We start from the raw sequence: 18,018 nt of genomic DNA on the forward strand, positions 1-18,018 counted from the left end.
AGCTGGATAGGTTATGTTGTTGGTGGTGACGCTGGAAAATATTTTTGTTGGTGCTGCAAGGCGAGAAACCAGAGTAGAGAGGATTTATGTAGATCGCCTGGACGATATTTTACGTTATTGCATAAGCATTTCTTTTACACTTGGATTATCAAGATTAAGGAGACTTCTGTGTAGTGCATCGACGATGTCGGTGAATATGGAAGAACTAAGGCATCAAGTCATGATCAACCAGTTTGTTTTGACCGCTGGTTGTGCCGCTGACCAGGCAAAGCAGCTCCTTCAGGCGGCTCACTGGCAATTCGAGGTATGTGTTTACATGTGTGACTGTTTTGTTGCGCTAGCTGCTAGCAGATGGACGGCTACGCTAGCGAGTGTCTGCAAACGCTGAATCCAGGACCAAGTCAAACCATTTAGCTACACGAGTTACCCACTTTCCATATTTACACGTCGACTAAGGGAAATTATCTAGTGCTAGTTAAATTAATTTCGGAAAATATAGTGTGATATTCGATGAGAAAATCGACCAGACGTGCTAGCTAGATAACTAGCTGTCTGGCCCCATATTTTAAAATGTCCATACGTTTGGGCTTTGTTTACTAGGAAGTTGACGTTGGTTTAGATTTGATTTTTATATGTCCATGATCGGTAATTCTACAGTTTATGTTCGTGTAGGCTATCAGGCGTTATCATAGCAGTAGCTAACATCTAGGAGTGTTCGCTAACATTGTAAATACTGTATAGCAGCATGCCGGGGTTTGTTCGCTCTAGCTAGAGAATATCTAGCGTGGTTAGAACCTAACGTTAATCCGGAAGAAGCAACGTGGATGAGATGGTAGAAAGTGTACCTGGCTTTCCAGTTTAAGTTAATAGCGCGTTATATTTTACAGTTTGACTTTTCAGCCCTCGTGTATTTAGTTGTAGACGTGTTTTGATCACGTGCATGAGATTTAGTCTAATACTTTAATTTGGCTAACGTTTACTAGCATAAAATGGTAATGTTATTACAGTTAACTTACGTTAAAATTGTCAGTTATTTTAGCAAACATATCATTGTTTTATGAACTAGTCAACGTTAAATTTCACCCCCCCCTAATGTTTTTCGTTAGTCTACTGTGGTAATATAGTATAGTATATAACTAGCTAGCTGGTTTAGCCTATGCAGCTGTATCTAACTTGCATCTGGTTTCACAATACCACAGGAAATGCCTGATAATATAAGATTGGCTAATTGGCTACCAAATTTAGTTTGATGTAGTGTTAGATAACGTTTCTTACTTTGCTATCTCTGTTACTGTGGTGGCTGGCTGAGCACTTAATCTGGTAATAATTAAATTGGCCAGATCGCAAACTATAGCTTTCTCAAGAAGAAAATCTAGAGCTAGATAATCCGAAAAGGGCCAGTATGGATGCGGATTTTTTTTAGCCCAGTAATACAACACCTGATTCAATTAATCGTGGTCTTCATTCAAGACCTTGATGATTAGAATCAGGTGTCTTGATGCTGGGCTAACAAACAAATTCACCCACGCCGGCCCCTTTTCCCCCCCAAAGGTTTAGTCTGCATTCAACATATTGACTAGTACAATGACTTGATCATGTTTTGATTAAGATTACTAACATCAGAATATAAGCATTGCCGATTCAGGAATGACGTAGATCTTTGTGTATTCTAGCCAACAATACGTTGAACAAACCGTTTGAGGAAATGTCCCATGGTGTGTGTACAGGAATAACTGGTGTGGCTTGTTCTGCATACACAACAACATAAAAACGTGTGTGCGCTGACGACCCAATTTAACTTAGCAACTGATGACATTCAATTTCCAGCCAATTGATGTACATACGCGTTGGCAACACGACCGAAACAACCATATCACTAAGTAGAATATCCTTCGAAGCTGTTTCTTATTGAGGCTTGGATAAAACCCCATTGAATAGCATACATACACATACACACAGAGGCAGTGAAATTAATAGGTAGATCCATTTGAATGTTTCCACAAGTGAACACAAGTTAATACATAAAAAATAGACTAAGCTTAAGCACTGACTCTTCTTGCCAAGTTAAGAAGAATGTAGTACCCAAGAACATTGTAGACAGTTCTGATTAAAATAAATGATTATACCTCCAGCTAGACACAGAACACAGAATGTGTGTGTACATGTCTGTATATCTAGCCTATATTCTTTCTCTTTTTTTAACACACAGTCCCCTTGTTCCATATTAAACCTGAATAAGCATTCCTTAGAATTTTCTTTTCCGTGACTGGATTTTTACTTGGCCATATGTTGCCTACTTGCATTCGGGCCATATTGGTATCGCAATAGGAAACATTGTATAACATACAGGGAGAGGTTCCTACATGTTATGGCACTTTCAGTCTTAAAGCTGTCATTCATGCATGAGAGCTCTTGTCTCCCAGCATTCCCTGGAGTCCTGGTGTGTGGGAGGCTCTTTCTTTTCTTTTTCTTTTTCTTTTTTTTCTTTTTGCTCTGTTCTCTTTAGAATTGTGAGCAGGGCCTAAATGTTTTACAAGCTGTGTACACTGAAAGAGTCGTTTTTTAAAAGAGATATTTCACGACTACACCATATCATGCCTTTGAGTGAACATTTAATTCTCTGAGGTTTCAAGTTTGCAATTCTGGACTTTCTTGCCAAAAATGATAAAATCCATGCTTGAGGGCACTGCAATTTAAACAAAAAGGCGCATGTGTTAAGTGTTGTGTACTGTGCGGGGCCTTTGTTTATGGTTTGCAATAGCAGGCCCAGGCCGCTTGCCTTTGTTTGTAGTCACATGCGAGTAGTGCATTTTTGCCGAGTGTTGGTGATGTAATCCAGCCAGGAGGCTAATTGGGACCAAGCCTCTCCGATGTCCTCATCTTGTGAGCAGGAGACATGACTGATTGAACCTCTTCTATTGCTGGAACCTCAGCAGCTGTCAGTGTCAGAAGACTGTGTTTTCAGGTGCTCCAAGAGGGTTGTATGACAGAGGAGACTGACTGTTACTGCAGAGTTTTTGGTAACACGAGAGCCCTGGGTCGCTGCTTGTAGACAAAAAGAAAATAAATCTTAAACACCACAAACAACAAAGAAAAAAGATTTTTAAAAGATTGCGCCTTTCATTATCAGTTGGGCCCTGTGTTGTTCACACTCCTCCCCAAGTACCTGTTCGGGTCACAAGCCTTCTGCTTGCTCTCTTTCACTCTCCTTTTTTTTCACGAAAACCCCACAGCTTTTTGTCAGGTTTACCAGATGTTTTCACTTATTATGCACATTATGTGAAAACATTGGTTCAGCTTTCTCTTGTGCTGCTTGCTTTCCATCGCATGCCCCGTTTATCCTCTACTTCTCCTCTTCCCTGTCTCTATCAGGGGACCCTTCATCCCTGTCATTGCAGGTCAGTTGCGTCATATAGGCTAACCACGGGAATGAGCTGGTCCCTGTAGATTATATAGTGTACTCTCAGGCCTGGTTTGTGCTTCTACCACTTTCACTAGTGTGGATACAAGGCTCATGCTTTACATAGGACAGAGGGGGAAAGTAGATCTGTTATGGCAGGGCTTCCTGTTTTTTTTTTTTTTATTGTTTTTTTTTTTCTTTAAATTTTATCCTCTTTTATCAGATGTTTATAGTGTGTTTTAATGTGTTGTTTAATTTTACAACTGTTTTCTTCTCTGCTGTTGCTCTGGCAATTTTTAACATATAAGCCCCTGTTGTCATGTTAAATAGCTGTGCCTGTCAGTTTGATTCAGTAAAATACTGTGGTGTGCTGTGCATGCAAATGGTGTGGGGATTTTGAGCTGGTGTACCCTCCCTGTCTCGCTCACATGCTGATTCCAAACAATAGCCTCGACGCTAAGAGCTAAATTGTCATCCAGGGGCTGCAGTAGTAAAGGCAACTTTTACAGAGACCTGCCGTGTAAGTCTGTCAAGTCTGTGTCCGATTGATTTTCCTACTGGAGAATAATAAGAAATAAGCCCATTGGCCTTGGAAACAATGGAAACCAAGTGCTTTCATGTTGATATGTGTGTCACGTTGAGCAGCAGAAATTCCTGCACTGCCACTGCTGTTGTCAAACACCCATAAGGAGAGACCAGAGCCATTCACTGAAGTATATGTGAGAGTGAGAGAGTCTGAGAGACAACGAGAGGCAGCCAGGCACTTTTTCACACGTTGTCTGCTGCTTTTACTTGCTGCTTGAGACTTGTGTGGAAATTGGTCTGAATTTTGAGCCTAACGAGACTCGTCAGCCCAAATGTCTTTGTTTCACTGAAGCAAAGGGAAAAAGCCATGTTCCGTCTGCACTGTTTCGGCAGCACGTGGAATGACGGCATTGTGCTGAAATGTTTATTAGGCACAGCAGACAGTGTAGTGAAGCGTTAGCCTAGGCATTTAGAGTGCTGTGGTGGTACATTTCCCTTTAGTACCTATCCTTGAAAATGAAGACACTCTTACAGAGAGTTGGAGATTCTTCTTCTGCAAAGTTCACACTCTGAAGTCACACTGTATCTTCATTATCAGTTGTGTGCTGCATAGGCTGTATGTTACCAGGCTGTCTGCAGTCCAGGTATATTCATAAAATGTTGTACAAGACGTTCAGTGCTTACATTAACATGTTTTCATATTTTATGTCTTATACAGACAGCATTAAGCTCCTTCTTCCAAGAGGCTAACGTTCCCAGTCATCACCACCAGATGGTAAGTACATTTTGTTCCAAAAAGGGGAAAAAGATATACATTACATCCTGCTTTCAGTGAGCTCATTCAGGAAAACTCAGCATACAAGGGAAAGGAGGCAACAGAAAACCATTTGATTTGGTGAGGACATTAAGTAGCTGTAGTATCCTGTTACCCTGGAAAACATTGATCTTCATTGATCAATGCTTAATTTCTGCATTTGTCTTTAATTTGAGGGAGACCATAATCCTTTCAGACATGTGTGACTGTACATCCTCTGGCTGTGATGCATCTTGAGTGTATACTTCCTGGCTGTCTATGAGGCAGGATGCTTCCGTGCTATCAGTGAGCATAAGGTCCCTGGTTGTCTGTAAGCTGTGGTGCAACATCAGTGGTCATGTTAACGCAGGATTCTGCAATTTTACACAGTAAAAGAATCTAAATGCTGGGACAAAATAAACGGAGATATTCTATAAATGCAGATGTTCCTTTTTTTTAAAGATTACAACGGGCAGTGACCCAGACTGGAACCACAACAAAATAAATAAATTACTCCTGTTTCTTTGAGCCAATCATCTTTCAGTGTCTGGAATTTGTGCTGTTTATTGATCATAATATTTACCCAGCCGTTGGTAGCCTTGCGGCATTCGAAGAGAGAGCGCTTAATTTAAATGACAAGACAAAAACGAGACGTCACGCTCTAGCTAGCTTGCTCAAGATGAGTAAATTAAAACCTAAATCACTCCAGGGATTTTAAGCATTGCCATATTATAGTAAACTGTTTTTTTTTTTTTTAAATCAAAATGCGAGTGAATTAGTGTAAAACACATATTTTGAAATGTCCTGCATTCCAAAGATGCAGCATTCCATGGGTTAGCGCGACCACTGAGTATGTTCTCCAACTGTCTCTGAACATGGGACAGTGCATTACATTACATTTATTTGGCAGATGCTTTTGTTCAAAGCGACGTACAGTACATGCTTCCTCGCTGTCTGTGAGACAGCTCTGACTGGAAGACTTGGAGACTATCCATGAGCAATGGAGAACATATGGATCATGATTCTGTCCCATGGGGCAGCATGTTCTTTTGTCTGTGGTCTGTGGTATGGTTAGTGTGCCTGTTTCCTGGCGGTCCACAAAGTGAATTATCCCTATACAAGAGGTAGTGTAGTTTAATGCTGATTGGAGTAGTTTTGTTCTTGTTTCTGCAACTTGGTTGAATGCCCAATAGGGTGGTTGATAAATTTTCAATCGATTTTCCACTTCTTGCACTTGCTGTTTCTTTTGGGACTATCCTTTCCCCGTCTTGGGAGTTGCACTTCGATACCTTTGCCCTTGTGTTTTTTTTTTTTTTAAGTCACTTTGGATAAGAGCATCTGCTAAATAAAATAAAAAGTTTTTTGTTTGTGAACGAATGCACTCCTCTGGCAGAAGCCATGCTTAAGTTTGAGTGTGGAGTGGAGTGGAGTGGAGTGGGGTGGAGTGGGGTGAGTGTGGAGTGTGGAGTGGAGTGAGGTGAGTGTGGAGTGAATGTGGAGTGGAGTGAGATGTGTGGAGTGAGTGGGTGAGGTGAGTGAGTGTACTCAATGGCCTTGTTTGTCTTTATTTTGGGTGTAGCCATTACATCATACTGCTGAAGGCTCTGTGGGGGAAGGGCTTTGACAGCCAGCATCTGTTGGGAGCTTTCTCACGTACAACACACCATCTTGTGACAGACCCAATACTGTTTCCCAGCAGTCTCCCTGGGCTACGAGGAAAGGGTCAACAGTTTGGTGTACCTTGAAACCAGGAGAGCCCCAAAATGTGCTACAAAAATGTGGCTTTGATATGTGTATTCATGTCGGCAAATATCTATGTGTTTTATTTATAACTGTAGGGTTTACATCCAAGATTCTGTTGTGATTTTATTAAGATTATTATGAATATTTTCAGAGTATGGCTCTTATTTTGCTCTCTGTGTTTAGACTGTATGGTTATAATTCTGACAGGGTTATTTCTGGGATGTAGGGTCCTCCCCAGGATTGCATTATAGGTGGTACAATTGGGAAGAGAACATTCAAAGTACTCAAAACACATTTTTTAAGGCCATTTCCATTCAGAATGTCAGATGGGCCAAGCCAACCTTTTTACCAGGAAAGCCCAGCTTTGCAGTGTAGTATTGTGGTGTTAGAAAAGGGGCATGGTGGTTCAGCTGCATTTTTTAAGAGACATTCATAACTTACCATTTATGTTTAAGTTGAAGGGCTAGGCAGTACTGGCTACTTAAATGTACCGGCTCAGTATTGCCACATCTTTCAGACGAGTCATTTCACAATACCTTAAGTATGTGTGTATGCTTTCAAGGTTCTTTCAAAATTATTAATGTGCCATTAGGGCGAAGTGGACCACAGAGGTGCCAAACACTGAGGAAACAATGCTGCGCGTATTGCAACACAACCTGCTGAAACAATAGTGAAAGAATTCAAATGCATTCTTATCATACAAAATATGTCTTCATCCCTGTAAATCAAAGATTCTCTCCTGAAAAGAATAACTATCAATACAGCATTATTCACTGGTCCATATTTTCAGTTTATGGAGTCTTATGGATTATGGATAGCTGGGTACACATGCATACGCAGGCTGTGCAGTTTGATGGAGCCAATAGAGGCTGAAGGGGGCAAAAGTGTGTTTTTTTAGGCACCACATTTTTTATTGTTGTGTTTTCATGATGCTGTAATAATTACTGGTGCTTTATTTGCATCTGTTGTATAAAATGTGGTTTGAGTAAATATTTTATGTACATTTTAAAGAAAAATAATGCATGAAAATTAAAGTACCAATAATTCTGTCGTGCATAAATGTCGGTATTTGGACATAACCAGAGTATATCACCATCCACTTATTTCCAGGTATAAATGAGTGATGGCAGAAAGGATGGTTAAATCCAGGCTGATGCACAAGGCATTGTTCTCCTTTAGGTTCATATCTGTCTGAGCATATGGTTTTCTTGTGTGGGGAGGAGATGTTGCGGTAGCAGTATTAGGTCTTACGTAATCAGGTCTGGGGGTGTTAAAGATTAGGAATGAGGACAAAGCATGTGTGGGATGGAGCTCTGGGAAGCGTACTGCATTTCCCCCAGCCACACAGCCAAGCACACAGCAGCGCCTGCGGAAAGAAGTCACATGCTCACTGGAAAAGCAATTGTTGTGTTATGACATTTCATTTGAATCCATCCTTGTCTGTGTGTGGATTCTGTGCTTTCCTCATGTCGGTGTGAGTTTTCTGGTAATTCTAGTTTCTTCAGAGTGTATAGCCAACCTGCAGAGGTTAAGCTTGACTTGTGCATTTCATGTGTCCTCTGCCCTGTGACATACTGGCATCCCGTCCACTGGAAAGTTGCTGGGCTCAGCCCTAGCTTGCCACAAGCCCATACAGGATGAAAATGGGTGGATGAATGTTTGAATTCTTCAGTGAACAGACCATGAAGGAATGGGAGGACAGGGACTGAACACAGACTGGAAAATGAGTTCCTGTGTTTACCTACATTTGGGTGACCATGCTCATGCTCACGGAGGTCAGGATGATGTTCAGTGTCTCGTTGCTCATCTTGTTGCTTAAACCTATAGTTCTGCCGTTTTTTTTTCTGTCTAACCTTATTTTGTCTGTGACAGTATCATTGTTGTACTGATTACAGCATTTGTCTTTCCCAGAGTAATGCTCAAATACGTTAGCTGCTAGCATCAGCACTGCCACCTCAATGCATCAGGCACACGGTCAGCAGATGTGTACTGCATAGGCCCCCTAAGGACTATAGCTGCTGCTCCACAGGCTACTATTGGAGCTGCGCTGCTTCCTGTCTAGTTGATTGCAGCAATATCCCCCCCCCCCCCCCATGTCTAAGTAGTCTCCTCCCCCTCTCCGCTTTGTTATTGTTTTGTAATCCTCCTGCCATTCAGATTGTGTCCACCAGGGTGTTCTTCATGTTGAGGGGCTCACTTCCTGTGTGCACACCGGTGTAGTTTCCTGGGATGTTTCCTGGGCTCAGATGAATTGTGGGTCTGGATTTGTTATGTTTCTCCTCTTTTCCACCCTCCTATCCTGAATCACTGAACTAGGCTGACAAGGCTGAAGGAGAATGTGGACCGAGGAGATACTGTCACTCACTAGAACGCCCTACTTATAAGTCTGGTGAAGTGTACAGGGGCAGCCTATGTGTATGTTTATGTGTGTATATTTATATATATATGTATATACACTCGCCGGCCACTTCATTAGGGACTTGCAAGTACCGGGTTGGTCTTCTGCTGCTGTAGCCCATCTGTTTCAAGGTTCGACGTGTTCTGCGTTCAGAGATGCTCTTCTGCATACCTTGGTTGTAACGAGTGGTTATTTGAGTTACTGTTGCCTTTCTATCAGATCAAACCAGTCTGGCCATTCTCCTCTGACCTCTGCTATCAACAAGGCATTTTCGCCCAGAGAACTGCCGCTCACTGGATATTTTCTATTTTTCGGACCATTCTCTGTGAACCCTAGAGATGGTTGTGCGTGAAAATCCCAGTAGATCAGCAGTTTCTGAAATACTCAACCATGCCACGTTCAAAGTCACTTAAATCACCTTTCTCCCCCATTCTGATGCTTGGTTTAAACTTCAGCAGATCATCTTGACCATGTCTACATGCCTAAATGCATTAAGTTGCTGCCACGTGATTGGCTGATTAGATATTTGCGTTAACGAGCAGTTGAACAGGTGTACCTAATGAAGTGGGTGGTGAGTGTGTGTGCATATATGTGTATATATATATACATTCATATATAACTTAGACTATAAATGGCTTCCATACCGAACGTAGTAAAATCCTGTCCTGTCGCATCCCAAGTTGTGTAAATAAGGTTACTATAATTCATATGTAAGATATATTAGCAGTTCTTTGAATTGCCTTTCTCCTCTCTTTAAACCAGATGTGCACCCCACGCAACACGCCAGCCACTCCGCCTAACTTCCCAGATGCCATCACCATGTTCTCCAAGCTGCGGGCCTCGGAATGCAGCAGTGGCAACAGCGGAGGTCCTGTGCCCGGCTCCATGGCGTGCTCCCCACCACCCCCATCTAGTTTTGGCTCCTTCTGGGCCTCCTCTCCACCCAGCCATCAGCCCAACTGGTTGCCCCCCTCGTCCCCCACCAGCCACCACCTTCATCACCACCACCTGCAACAGACGCCCATGTGGCCCCCAGTGTCCCAGCCTAGCAAAGCCCAGCAAACAGCTGTTGTATCTGGACTGCACAGCCAGAGATGAGACTAAACTGTGGGAGGGGAGGGAAGCAGTGGGTGGGTGGGGGTCTCGATGAATTTAAAGGGATGGGGTTTAAATAAGGTGTAGGTATGTGGGCAGTGAGGGGTGATATAGATCTTTGTTTTTTTTTCTTGAATAATGATGAACAATCTTTTCACTTTTGAATACATATTCTTTCTCTTTTCCCATTATTGATGTGCAACAATTCAAGCCTTGTGAGAGAACCACTATCCAATTCAAATGAGCAAATGCGGAAGACATCCTGCAATCAAGGTGACTGTCTCTGCCCACCGGAGGAAGGAATGTTCTTTGGCTCAGATCTTTAAGGGAGGACGTGTATATCATGGCACTAAACTCAACAATGCAAACAAGCCACCAAATTTGCCACAGGAAACTTCTGCGGACAAAAAAGGAAGAAAAAATATTCAAAGCGGTGTAATGTGTGGCTGGGGATTTCTTTGTTTTTTTGGTTTTTATACTTTGACATATTCATGCTTTCTTTTTTACTGTTCCTGTTACCTAATTTAGCTGACTGATACCACACAAAGCACTGACAAAGCAAGAATACAGTTACCAGCAGACAATAACTGCAAAGTTTTACAGTGGCATCTGTCTACATTTATCTCAATATTAAGAGGAAAAACCTGGTGCATTACCTCAAAGCCTGATATGTTTGATAGTGTTGCCGCTCTAACACCCTAAATAACCTGTGGGTGCAATTTTTGTTTGTTAAAATTTTCTGCCAGAAATGCTTTTGGTATGGAGAGATTTTAGAATATAATTGCTTATGGAATTTGGACAGTAGTTGAAATGGATTTACTGTCTGAAAATTATTAAAAAACAATGTTACTTTTTGTTTAGAGATTAAAACTTAACAAAAAGGTGGAATGTGAACTTTTACAATTTAATTTTGAATTATGACTTGGTGACATAACTATATAATCATTAAAAGAAAATATTCACACTGTGGACACAATCTGCCTCAGTTCTGTGATGCTGCATATAATGTCACAGGGCTCAGATTTACAAAGATTTTGACCTATAGATTTTTCATCATTACTTTCATGTGGGTGATGGAAAGAGCTGTTGATTAGTTTGTTTGGAAAGCTCAACTGCACAGTCTGCACAAACAAACATACCTGCATCTACCTCTGCTTGATGAGAGAAGCTTTTGCATGCTCTGAACGTACTAGTGAAGACAGACACTAAGCAAGGTGCAGGAATCTTTGTAGGTAACGTTCAGGAGATGACGCGGTTGTTTTGCTGTTGATGCTTCTGGGGACAACCACTCAGTCCTCCAAGACCTCCCGCAGACTTAACTAATATCTTAGGAAGGGACAGGAAGGACAGTGTTTAGCTTGAGTCCTAGATCTTTGCTGTGATTTCTGTCTGTTCCCACATGTTACCATCACATCTTAGAAATAATGGTTGAGGAAATGGTAATATCAAGTTATGTTAATCGCGGTGAATATCTTGTTTAGTTGGGATCATCGAGATGATAAATTTGCAGGTGTGAACTGATATGTTGAGACCTTTGAGGTCATGAGTTTTGTAGCCTTTTTAATTATTGGATTGTGGAAGTGTTTTATGTGTTGAAAGCATAGAACTATCAGTCCATTGTGTCAAAATGTTTGTGAATCTGCAGTGGACACAAGTAACTTTAAAAATGTTAAAATTGAGGTAGCAAAAATGAGGATCATAAACTTCATGGAAAAAAGTATGACTTTACTTAGGGGGTTAATTGTTTTTGCAATGTGAGGATACTCTTGTAATGTCACTAAATCATCTCAAAATTATTTGTTTTATTTGTGGGTGTCTTAAATCTAGATGGCCCACATCATTGTATTATTTTTTATTTTATTGTGAACCTTATTGTGATATGGGACACATTGCAGTTATTTCCATGGTTTCATAATCTGCAGAAAGCAGAACTGAAATTGCTGAAATTTTGAACTGAAATTGTAAACTTCCACTATTCATGTGATTCAGTTAATCATTCAAACCAAAATGTTGTTTTTCAAAATAATAATAATAATAATAATAATAATAGTTATTAGTATTATTTCTTTTTTTTCCATGTCATCCCTCATTTTTTTGGTCAATAGTGCAGTCATCACTTCCATAGGCTGTTTTGTATGTCCTGTTTTTTTAATGCATCACTATTTTCAACAGGTTGTATTTTTGAACCTGTGCTCCCTTTTTAAATGTACTTTAATAATATCACTGTGGATTATCGGAATCTCAGTGGACATTTCAATGTTGGGCACACCCATGTCATGTGACCAACACCAACTCATGCCAAGGTTTGGCTTTGCCACCTGGGACACTGCTCCAGTAAGCCATCATATGATCTCTTCTGGAAGATCTTGTATTTCAGAGGGACAGTAAAAGCATATGTAAATAAAGTTGAATGTAAATACGTAAAAGCAAACTACTATGGTTTATGTGTTGGTCTGTTCTAAAAACTATACACATTATTCAGTTATGAGAATAATTTGATTATTTGCTGGTGTTATACCACAAAGGAGTAAATGATTATATGGTATTTTGTTCACTTTGTGACTTGTGTTCAGTTTCTCCAAATATATGGGTTTGGATGAAAGTGGTGAACTATTGGAAACATTTTTTAATTTACACGTTTTACAATATCTAATCTGACATGTTTCTTATTTAAAATATTGTATTTACTTGTTGACATGCTCTGAGATGGTTTGGTATTCACAAGATGAATTAAATCACCTCTTTTTACAGATTGACAGAAATTGTCTGTTTCCAGAGATTTTCTAAAATTGTTAAGCTATATCCTTCTTGTCAGAGGTTTATTCTGAGAGAATATTTTTGTCTTTCATAGACATACATTTAAATGGTAACTTTGCAAGTAGTGAAATGAAAATGGAAAGAGTAATTGGACCCCAACTTGGCATTTATTTTATATTGCAAAAAACTACCTGAAACTGCATTCCCATGCATCTACTAAGCATGAGCTGACAGACTTTTTTGTGTAAATGGTGGCAGTTCTTCTCCTGTAGAATTGTTGGTGGGTCCTCTACCGCTCATACAGGCTGTGCTGGATATCATGGCCCAAAACCCCATAAAACAATTTACATTGGAATTTACCTTTTTTTCACTGCCTGTCTGCTGCGAAAAGAAGCCACAGAAGTGTGCAGAAGGGAGTTGGAGGAGGATGTGCATTTTGGGAAGACCGTTTATTCACTTCACCATTTTGGCATAGATGCCCCAGAAGAAACAACATTAGCCCTGGCAAACTTTGGTGGTGGCAGATGTTAGCTGTGCCCCAGCTTGTTTCAGAACAAGTTTATCTATCCTTAAATTTTCTGTTCTGCCTACAAAACTACAGGAACAACCACATACAGTACAATTTGAAGATGCAGTCAATCTTTTCTGAAAAACTCAAATTCTGAGACATTGGTCATAAGCCCAAAAATTCAAAGGTTGTGTATTATTATGAATTGAGCAATCAACAGTTTACTTGGCTGTCACCCTTTGTCAGGGAGGTTCATATAGGGACACTGATATAAATTATGGTTACCTGGCCAATGCTGACAATGGAAGTACACTGCTTCTTTCTAATTCACAGTATTTTGTCACACATTGTCAATGTTAATATGCATGTCACACCTGTTGTAGTGTTCCTGCAACTAATTGTACAATAGCTTGGTTTTTAATATACTGTTCACTGAAATTTAGAAATTCCATTCAATTCTACTTGTGCAGTATTCCCTTCCAAATATGTTATTTGAAGAAAAAATGTGCTTAAGTGGGCAGTTAAATGTAAATTGCAATGAGAAAAAGATAACTGGCCTGTTTTTCATGGGAATTATAATATTAAACCAAATGGGGCCCAATAATAAAGCAGACAAGTCAATTGATCCAATAAGAGCTGAGTAACAATCTGCACACTGTGTAGTCCCCCTGGAACCAGGTGTGTATGTGTTATGAAATATATGTGCAGTCACTCAGTATAATTGTTTTACTGTTTAATGTTTTTCTTTTTTTGCACAGTTCACTGTTGCTGTTTGTGCTGAAGGCTAGTGATTTGCTGGTTGCTCCAGATGTATTTAAATTGCACCATTACGCATTATCCTTATCTGCGCAGACACAGGGTACATTGCTATGATTCTAGACATGTAGTATTTGCATATTATCTATCGAATAACAAGGTAGCCTATGTAGTTATGACTAGAGGTTGCACCCACTGAACTGTATGGTTGCACCAGTACGTCACCCTCGGAGCACGATTAACTTCCTTCGACCCAACGCTTTAGATTATGATTGGTCAAACCATCCACGTGATGCGTTTTAGCCAATCGTAATGCAATGTGTTGTTGTCCTCAAATAAAAGTTTACGTTTACCAAGTATGTATTGCCAAATATATAATAATTCCAGTACAAATAACAGTCATTGTTTAAATATTTTAAAAGTGTATTTCGCCTACAGGTGTGACGAATTTATAGAATAAGCGCGCTTAATTATTTTCTTAGCTGGTTAGCTACACGATAGCCATATAAATACATTGGTGTTTCCTTCCCACCCGCCATTTTATGTTGAGAAACAACTGTTTACTGTAGCTACAGGTAAGCCATGCAGCTTTCGTGAAATTGTCAGATAATAGGTCTATTTGCTGTTGTCAGTTTAGCCCATTTTATAAGCTGTGGTGTAGAGTACGTAACCGCCGACGATTTAAACGATACAAGACGTTTACATTTTTGAGGAAGTAGTAGTCTAGCTATCGATTCTTTGGCTTGTTTGGCTGCCTGGCCAGCCATCTCGTCTTTCCAGCGAAATGAGTTACGGTAGGCCTCCGCCCGATGTTGAGGGAATGACTTCACTGAAAGTAGACAACCTGACGTACAGAACTTCGCCTGAGACCTTAAGGCGAGTATTTGAGAAGTATGGTCGGGTTGGAGACGTGTACATCCCCCGGGATCGTTATACGAAGGAAAGCCGAGGATTCGCCTTTGTGCGGTTCCACGACAAGCGGGACGCAGAAGACGCTATGGACGCCATGGATGGGGCCGTACTCGATGGGCGCGAATTGCGCGTGCAGATGGCCCGCTATGGACGCCCCCCGGATTCTCATTATGGTCGTCGCGGAGGGCCACCCCGAAGGTACGGTGGCTATGGAAGACGAAGTAGAAGGTAAGGACTCGATAGCTTGTTGGCTTGTTCGGTAGGCCGAACAAGCATGGCTTGCTAGAGAAGAGTCCTAGATGGTCACAAGTTATGGACCATAGTTGTAACTACATGTTCACGCGAGTGTATTTGTGTCAGCCTATTGTGTGACTGGCTTGGTTATCGTTTGCTACTGGATACCGTAATTGTAAGCTGTACACTCTCATGTGTTCTGAAGTGTACATTTTATTATAAGAAACGCTACATGGCATTGTAGCATCAGATCCGGCTGTTTAACTACTTGTTTTACTTGTTTACATTTGTCGAAGATAACATGCTGAATTTACTCATTAGCTTCTCCCCCAGCCCACGACGCCGGAGGCGCAGCCGGTCGAGAAGTAGGAGTCGTTCACGCAGTCGCTCACGCTACAGCAGATCACGGTCCAGGTCCTACTCCAGGTCACGATCGCGCTCCAAGTCGCGCACGCCCCGCAGGAGCAAGTCTAAATCCGCGTCCAGGTCCCGGTCCAAATCGAAGTCCAAGTCCAAATCCCGCTCCAGGAGCCGCACACCACCTTCCAATAGAGCATCAAAGTCCAGATCAAGATCGAAGAGCCAGCCCAAGTCACCAGAGGAGGAAGGCACTGCGACCTAATTAAGCCGCATTAAGGGTAAGGCTGGGGGGTTTCTACTAACACAGTATGTGAGTTAGAGGGGTTAGTCAGTTTTTTTATTTTTTATTTAAAAAACGCGAGCATGCTCAATTATTTCCAGGAGACGGTAATGGTAAGACACAGTTGTAGTTGTAAATCTGCTTGGGGTGATCTAACAATTCTGTCTGCAGCTTTTTGCTCTCAGAAGGTGGGCAAAATTAAGTGACTTCACATTAATTTACAACATGGTGAGGGTATGTCTCTTGGGCAGGTCTGTCAGACATCGTCTGGCTTCAAATTTAGTAATTTTAAATTGAATGAACCACATTACCCTAGCTGGTAGTGGTGCAAAATCTGATTACCTAAGTGATTGCCAGTTCAGTCATCAATACCTTTGACATACTTGCCTTAAGGGTGGAAAAGTTCCTAGAATTGTTCCAGTGAATTTAAAGATTAGTATATAGCCTCTCGTGCATTGATCTTTTCCTGCTTATGTTTTAGCTTCCATTTCAAATGAAAAGGATTACCCTTAGTGAATTTTCTGGGGGTGGGTGGCAGTGGGTGGTAAATATTGTTGGATGCACAGGAGTGAATATATTTTTTGCAATATTTGAAAATGGTTTTGGGTTTAAAATATTCACCAAAAATGTGGAATTCTCTCCTCAAAGCTGCTGTTTCCTGTTTGCAAAAATGGAGTTTGGTGCAGTTTGAGCAGTTAGTGTGTGATCCGCCCATGGGCTGCCTGCTGCTGTTGGGGGTTGCTATGGAGCAGGTCGGTCTGTCAGTGTTGAGGTGGTGTTGAGGTACGTCTGCAGGACAATGGACCTGAAGCTTTACATTGTCCTCCAGGTCATGTGCTCTGGTGTATTGGTACATAGACTAAAACAGGAGGAAATGAGGTTTGTTTGCCCAATTGTCAGACTAAAAGACCTCTGACCTGGCTGTGTGCATTAGTGATACACCCTTTTACATGTGTGAATTAATTCAACAAACCAAATTAATTTCTAGAGGAATCTTTTCACATCACTTGGAGTACTTGTTCCCAAATGAGTTTTGGGAAAGGGACACATTTTTAGAACAGTCACCATAAACACATTCATTGATAATTTGGAGCACTGCACAAACAGAAATTCACATTCATGTAATTTGGTGGTAACCCAAATTTAATAATCCCCTTAGAATTATGGTAATATTTTACAAGCCTAATGGTTGTAAAGATTTAACTGAAAATATTGTATTCTCACATTATTATTTTTTTGTTTCTAGATTCTTTTCAGATTGAGACTTCACTGAGGACAGCCCATCAAAAGTACAGGCCTCAAAGATGATTCTCCACCCTGACAGTTTCTGATTTAAAAGGTTATTGTCACCGTCTGAAGGTTTTAAATACATTTTTTATTTTTGGTTAAGGCTTGCTTGTGCCATCTCATAATTTGTTGAAAAGGATAACCCTCAGATGGGCTTGTGCAATTGCTGTAAATCAAAACTTGTTTTCTGTTAATCATAGTGTGGAGTTGTAGAGTATTTCAGTTGTAATCAGTCTGAATTACATGCAATTATTGATCAGTGTGCGTATCATATGTAGAAAATAGTGACTAAATCAGATGGGCACCTAAGTTTTTCATTGCCCTCAGTTGGCTTTGGAATGAATCTCGCGTTATCTGCAAAATGCTTTGAATTGCATGTCAAGTCGCTCTAATGTTGAAGTAGTGCAGGTGTATATGACAAATGTAAATGTGTGCATCAGCGGGGTCAGAAGGGGTCTTCAGTCTCAAGCGGAGGGGGAATGATTGTTTGATCCAGCATTGTTTGTTCTTTTGATTTATAATTGGTCGTTTTGTTATTCTAATCCTCTCTCTTGTGTATTTTTTGTGCATTAGGCGCAGTTGTGTAGCAGTTGAGTATTGCTGGTTAGCTGTTAAGGTGGCCTGTTGCAGTGCAGAGAGCTTGGCTGTTTCCAGTTTTCTCCTGGTTGCTCCTGTGTTACAATGCCTTGGTGTGCCTTGATGTGTAAAAACGGCTGCAGCAGATTATCCTTTAAAATACTGGTCACCTGCGTTTCCTGACATCTGAATGTCCTTTTTTTCCCATCCCTCAGCCTATTGGAACCTGTAGAAGCGTTCACATTTTGTCACATTCTTTTAGACTTTTTTTTCCTCCCTTGAAAGTTACTTGTTACAGAGAATGTTAACTGCATTTTGTAGCCTGTTCTTAGACTATTCCTTTAACTTTCTATACTTGTAACAATGTGAATGCTAATAAACAATTTTTGTGTAA

General features: G+C 40.8%; 2 protein-coding genes across 9 annotated transcripts; both read left to right on the forward strand.

Annotated features, from left to right (window-relative positions):
* The first annotated feature begins 26 nt into the window (after positions 1 to 26).
* LOC135248484 (UBA-like domain-containing protein 2) lies at positions 27 to 12,385 on the forward strand. The gene is made up of 3 exons (XM_064323178.1): positions 27 to 304; positions 4,644 to 4,700; positions 9,622 to 12,385. Exons 1-3 carry the CDS (start codon positions 185 to 187, stop codon positions 9,955 to 9,957), a joined length of 513 nt encoding a protein of 170 aa, XP_064179248.1. The 5' UTR covers positions 27 to 184; the 3' UTR covers positions 9,958 to 12,385.
* Positions 12,386 to 14,399: 2,014 nt separating this feature from the next.
* LOC135248485 (serine/arginine-rich splicing factor 2-like) lies at positions 14,400 to 18,018 on the forward strand. 8 transcript variants are annotated; one of them, XR_010328438.1, is made up of 4 exons: positions 14,428 to 15,115; positions 15,443 to 16,544; positions 17,008 to 17,100; positions 17,622 to 18,018. XR_010328438.1 is itself a non-coding variant. In XM_064323179.1 (3 exons), the coding sequence occupies exons 1-2, from the start codon at positions 14,760 to 14,762 to the stop codon at positions 15,741 to 15,743; spliced, it is 657 nt and encodes a 218-aa protein (XP_064179249.1). In that variant the 5' UTR covers positions 14,424 to 14,759; the 3' UTR covers positions 15,744 to 15,759; positions 16,410 to 18,018. The 8 variants fall into 8 exon arrangements, 5 of the variants coding, with proteins under 5 accessions (XP_064179254.1, XP_064179253.1, XP_064179252.1 ...); XR_010328439.1 differs by having other exon boundaries at positions 14,469 to 15,115; positions 15,443 to 15,759; XM_064323179.1 differs by having other exon boundaries at positions 14,424 to 15,115; positions 15,443 to 15,759; positions 16,410 to 18,018.

The sequence above is a fragment of the Anguilla rostrata genome, chromosome 2 (genome assembly GCF_018555375.3).
Source record: "Anguilla rostrata isolate EN2019 chromosome 2, ASM1855537v3, whole genome shotgun sequence".
NCBI lineage: Eukaryota > Metazoa > Chordata > Actinopteri > Anguilliformes > Anguillidae > Anguilla > Anguilla rostrata.